The 6257-nt window shown below is 35.9% G+C and overlaps 1 protein-coding gene across 2 annotated transcripts in view; it reads right to left on the minus strand.

Moving 5' to 3' along the window:
* The window catches only part of LOC106465517 (N-acetyl-D-glucosamine kinase-like), a 29575-nt gene extending 26208 nt beyond the window's left edge, over positions 1-3367 (minus strand). For both annotated transcript variants that reach the window (XM_022393430.1, XM_013925744.2), the window contains exon 1: positions 3251-3367. In XM_022393430.1, the coding sequence (XP_022249138.1) occupies positions 3251-3288 (38 nt within the window). In that variant the 5' untranslated portion in view covers positions 3289-3367. The remainder of the gene's footprint in view (positions 1-3250) is intronic.
* Positions 3368-6257: the final 2890 nt, after the last annotated feature.

Consider the following 6257-nt stretch of genomic DNA (forward strand, 5'->3'; position numbering starts at 1 on the left):
TCGCACAAACCGGTGCCAACCGGCTGAATCCCACCACTGGTCTTATTTCATTTATTTGCATCATTCTATCTATCTTCGTATTAATAAAATTCTTAAAACATTTTTACCAAGCTTGTAAAATTTCGAATTTTTAAGGTTTTTAAAGTGATATATATTTATATTGTCTTTAGAAAACTTCTGTCGCAATACACCTGTATTGTCATTCGTTTGTTCGTTTTAGAGCAAAGCTAGACTGGGGAATCGAACCTTGGATTTGAGCTTTGTAAGTTCGTAAACTTAACGCTGTCTCACCGGGGTACCTGTACTATCAGCAGTACTCAAATTGCAACTACTTAACAAGAGGAACTCTATAAATATAATTAAAAATGTGTAGACTATAGTAGTACTCTCGCATATTTAAATATACCCTGAATCTAATTATGCATGGCCTGGTGGTTAGGGCACTCAACTCGCAATCTGGAAGTCGCTGGTTCGAATCCTATCACCGAGCATGCTCGCCCTTTCAGCCGTGGGGGCGTTATAATGTGACAGTCAATCCCACTATTTGTTGGCAAAATACTAGCTCAAGAGTTGGCGGTGGGTGGTGTTGACTAGCTGCCTTCCCTCTAGTCTATCACTGCTAAACTATGGATGGCTATTGCAGATAGCCTCCACGTAGCTTCGCGCGAAATTCGAAGCAAATTAAACAAATTTAATAACATTACGGATCAGCCACTAATCAGATAAATACTAAGATTTAACAACAATGGTTTATAAGATAAATATTAAGAGCAAGCTAGAACCAAATAGAAATAACACTTGGCACAGAGAAAATCGCTGTAGCTGTACGCACGCGTCTCCAATGAGGTTAAGTGATGTTTCATTCTCGAAACACGTTCCCTTATGCAAATGAGTAAACTAACAAGAGGGGGGGGGGCGAAACTAATATTTATTTTAATAATGGGAACAAGGATCTTCCTTTGGAAGACTGTTTTTGTTTGTTTTTAGAATTTTCGAGTAGAGCTACACAGACCTTCCTGCGCATAGTCGACCTTAATGTTGAATTGATAGACTAAAGGGAAGGCAGTTAATCTATAGTACCCACTACCAAAGACTTGTTGGTTTACTCTTATAGCACACCCATGCCCCCAAAGTGCGGAGAGTTTTTGCGGCAAGGAGACGCGAGCCATGAACATTCAGGCGACCCACTAGCCCATTCCTGGCCCATGGAGAAGACCCATGTATGATCGAAATGCATGAAATTCATGGATTAGTGTTATAAGTTTGTGATGATAAGTTCACATATCGCAGTGTATTTAATTTTATTTTTATTTCTACAGACCACGTTACTGCATATTCCACGTTTCTAAAAAGTAAGGGACACAGACACGAACCATATTCTTAAGAAAGAGTAGTGCGTGGGCTACTTCATTTCTGATATACAAGAATGGAGAGGTTGTTTTTTTTAGCTCGATTAATTCAGTCAATATTCTTCATAAGCTAATGCTTCATGTAATGTAGAATAATCAATGTGTTTTGCATTTTATTATAAACATCACTTTGTCCAGAGGATAAGAACGAACTAGTTTACCACCAACTATGAAATACAAAAGAGCCATTCAACTCCATCGGCGCTCATAGTGGACTTCAGACAAGTACTCAGTATCGCTGTAAAAACAACAACATTAATACCCCGACTGATGCTTGTTTGGTTTTGGTTCGGTTTTGAATTTCGCACACAACTACACGAGGGCTATCTGCGCTAGCCGTCCCTAGTTTAGCAATAATAGGCTAGAGAGAAGGCAGCTAGTCAATACCACCCACCGCCAACTCTTGAGCTACTCTTTTTACCAACGAATAGTGGGATTGATCGTCACATTATAACGCCCCAACAGCTAGAAGGGGCAAGCATGTTTGGAGATGAGGATTCGAACCCGCCACCCTCAGATTGTGAATCGAGTGCCCTAACCGCCAAACCATGCCAGGGTTCCCCGAATGATGCTACTTTCTCGCTATGCACCACTTTGATAATTGTTTATTCATCCGCCTGTATTTGGATGAAATTTTCGCTTCTAGAGATAAAACTGGTGTAAAATGTAGGCTGTTATGTATTATTTGCATTCTTAAAAATATCAGATTCTGTGAATAATCAAATAATTATCTATTATAAGAAAAAGGAAATAACATGATAATTTAACATCAATATGTATTGTTACGTCTCCGTTTGTTAATTAACTTTCCGTAACTTCGTTCCGACGAAACTTAAGCGACACAAGTTCTTTCTTAATAAAAACTGGTTTATTCTTTCCGAATATAACTTTACCGATACACTCAACTTCAACAATCGCGCTAAACAAACGCTGTAACGTCTCTCGTGCTCTCTGACTGCAGTTCAATTACTCACTATCTTCCACACATTAAATTCCCCTCTTTTATATACCAGCCTACCCTATATCTAGTAAATACTAGAGCATTCGCCAAAGTACATGACAGTTCTAGAAACGTTGCGTCACAGTAGTCACGTGACTCGCTGACGCAACAGTATTTATTTTCAATTTAATATATCAACTCACATATTCGCAACGATTACAGGAAATATTGGAGTTTTAGTCTCACTTAAGAATGCAGGAACAATTTCAATACATTACATATGGAGGTTTTATTAATTGAAAATTATTATAAAAATCCATTCGTCAACCCATTCAATCCACTAGCCTACTTATCTATGCAACTCTCCCATAATGCTAATCTATCTAAATCCTTTAATCCTTAATCCAATCAAGCTACATAAACGTTTCAATTCCGTTGGCTGACTTATTTGTACAACTTTCCCAGTTTAATAAATCTAAGCTGTCTTATGATTCTTGTCCCCTGGTGGGACAGCGGTAAGTGTATGGACTTACAACGCTAACTAACATCTGGGATTCAATTCACCGCAGTGGACACAAACGAGAGCCCGATGTGGTTTTACTCTAAGACAAACAAACAAATTTACGATTCTCCAAATCCTTTAACTTGTATTGATAAAATAGTTTGCCAGTCTACCCACATTCTAGTTAACATCTTACTCAAGATCCCAAACTTTGTGAAACAAATAAAAATATACTTAATATCTCACCGAACTTTGTTACGTCATCATGCACGATTATCTATTTTTAAGGTATTTTTTCTAGCTTTGTAATTTTGCACATTTTTACACAAACACACGCACACACACACAAACTATTTCATTTTTCAGTGGTACCATAAATATTTATTTACATGAACATACCCTTCTAGTCCACAGAAAAGTTCCCGTTTATTTGCCATGGTGATGGTAGATTAAGCATGCAACTGTGCGTGGTTAAGTCCTACCTCGGTGTCATCTCGAACACAGTGACTGCTATATAAAATAATCTCGCTTGGCCTACTTTTAATACTTAGTGCGCATGTCTAAAAAGATAATTTCTTATCTGGTAAGCATATGTAAAAACAAGAAGAAAAAAAAAGATCGGTCAGACACACGTTATTAACCTTTAATAACACTTCCTGATAATTTCTTCTGTGTGATTATAGATAGCATAAGTAATTTATACAACGGATCATAGTTCTTGTATTCAGTTTTATTAAAAGTTATAAACCTTGTTGCAAACAATTTTGTGCCGAAGCAGAAGATGAAAAGTAGGTTTTTTGGGAATATTTAAGTTTATGTTCAACGTATTTAGTTACCCAAAATTATTTTATTAATCAAACAAATGGAGCAAATAGCTGATGCAGGTCATTTTTTTATCGAAGAAAAAAGCTTTAACTAAATTCATATTAAAATAGGGAAAAATACACAATTTTTCCTTAATTTATTTATTATTCAAATTTCATGCCATTAACAGCCATACACATATCATTTCTTGTTATACTGTGACATCAGGGTAGTTTCTTTCTTAAAATATGTACGACTGACATTAGAAATGTGTTGGTTTAGCTTTATGTGTCCAGACTTTTGGAACACTCTGTACGTGCAAGAATCACCAGCAACTAATAATGACAGTTAAATGATGAATTTATTAATGCTGCAAATATTAGCCAAGAAAGTACATAAAATAACAAGTAAGATACTTAATATTATAGTAATTTGTATGACAGCCCATTGCTTTACACAGAATGTTACACCTTGTTAACGTGCTCTCGTTTAGTTTATCAATGAACGATTTTGAAATATTGTTCTAGATTTCATGCCTTACTCCTCACATACCCTAACTTATGCAATTCATTACATTGTGTATATGTACAGGGTCCGCCAAAAGAAGTGTAAAAATTTAAAACTGCAATAATCGACAACAACATTTACTGGTAATAATTTGTGTTTATTATTTAGCTTAATCAGATTTATTGTAACATTTAAGTGTAAAAAATAATGTCCGGTAGGTGTACACCACGAACTGCTACACACTGGCGAGCTCTAAAGATGACACCATCTATGAGGACTGTGCTAATTATTCTAGTAGACGGCGCCAGTAGCGATGCGGCCCTTTGTCTATTGTCAGATACCCGGATATTTATATTCTTCATGTTCTTTGTCTCGCCATATTATCGTGCTTTCTGTTTACTTCATAGATATAATATAATGATAATAATTATAATAGCTCAAAATTCCTCATACGACTTGTTGTGTGCCTGGTGGTCATTTGTGACATTCAAATTTGGAATTGTCTAGAAAGTGGTTTCATGTGTTCGAACGGGACCAGTGGAAACCGAAGAAAGGAGTTATTGTTTGTCATGATCACCTTGTGCTTAACATTTATGTATCTGGAACTAGCTATGGTAGGCCTATGTGTAATAAAGTTTTCAATAATTCTGCTTTTTATTTTAAAATTTGTCTAAAATTATTTTCTTTTTATAACCTTTGCATATTGAGTCAAGTTTTAAATTTTTCTATTCAAAATACACTCCCCCACCACGTCCCATTTAGCTAAGCTTAGTCTATAAAATTATTTGTATAGACCTATGACCAGGGTTATGTGATACATGATACATGATAGAGACTAATATTTCAATAATACCTACTCCGTAGTAGGCCTGGAAAGTGATTGTCAGTAAATATTATAAATATTATATATATATAATATTTTGTTGTTTGGACCTTCAACCCAAAGAAGACAAGTAGAACCACGTGCCCTTCCAAGTGTGTTAATTTGGTCCAAGACAATCACACCACAGTCCATAAGAAAAACCAAGTGAGCACTCAAAAGGATGAAAGCTTCAACCAGCCAGTAGTTGACACACCCGAGGAAACTATCGTAGTCCTAAGTCTATAAGATATGAGTGACAGTACCAAATATACATATTTAAATGTGAACAAAGGTTACTCATTATCATTAATTTCTTTCAATAGCTAACTTATACATCGTTTTATTCAGCAATTTAGAACAAGGTTCTTGTTTTATGTAACAAAACAATAGTCTGACACTGTATTATCGCTAATATTATTTATTTATTTATCTGTCAATCAAATCGGCTTTTCTACTAGTAGTTTTAGCTCCACTGCATTTAAATTCAATCTTAATCATGATAATATTCCAATTTTCACATTTCTTACTAATTTTAGTGGAACTGGTAAAATAAATGTCAGGAAAACAAGTGATCTTCAGGTACTGCTCAAACAGGATTAGTGACTGACCAAATGCTGAATTACGAAGCATGCTGGCCCAGTGCTGGGACCGCAGCGATACTGGCGCCACCATGCGTTACCAGTTTCACACACGAACCCTCATTGCAAATATCGAAGTTTCACGTGAAAGGTCATTAATTTCCGTTTTTATGTTATCTTTCATATCCTGTAATGTCCGTGGCGTGTTGATATACACTCTGTCCTTCAAGTAACGCCACAAAATGAAGTCTGCTACTGATAAATCCGGGGATCGTCAGTTTATGTCTCCATTATGAGAAATATTGCCGTTGTTGCTCGTACTGTATGCCAGGGGGCTCCATCTTGTTGAAACAATAATTCCCATTGAGGACATGTTTAACACCAAGTTCTCGACGGTATGCTCTTTGAGCAGAAATGATGAAGCATTCATTGTGAAATAAAGCTCAACAATAAGAGAAAGTTATTGGATTGTCCATCTTTTCATCGTTACAATTCGAATCCTTAATCTTCATTCTGAAAACGACAGACAATGTTTTTTATTAATACTTTGGAAAAGCTAACTATATAAAATCCCTACACTTCTTTTGGCGGATCCTGTATTTACTCTGTGATCATTATTACCCAGCGAATGAAACTTAAATACTGACTTTCCTGC

Source organism: Limulus polyphemus, unplaced genomic scaffold, assembly GCF_000517525.1.
Source record: "Limulus polyphemus unplaced genomic scaffold, Limulus_polyphemus-2.1.2 Scaffold1970, whole genome shotgun sequence".
In the NCBI taxonomy this organism is placed as follows: Eukaryota; Metazoa; Arthropoda; class Merostomata; order Xiphosura; family Limulidae; genus Limulus; species Limulus polyphemus.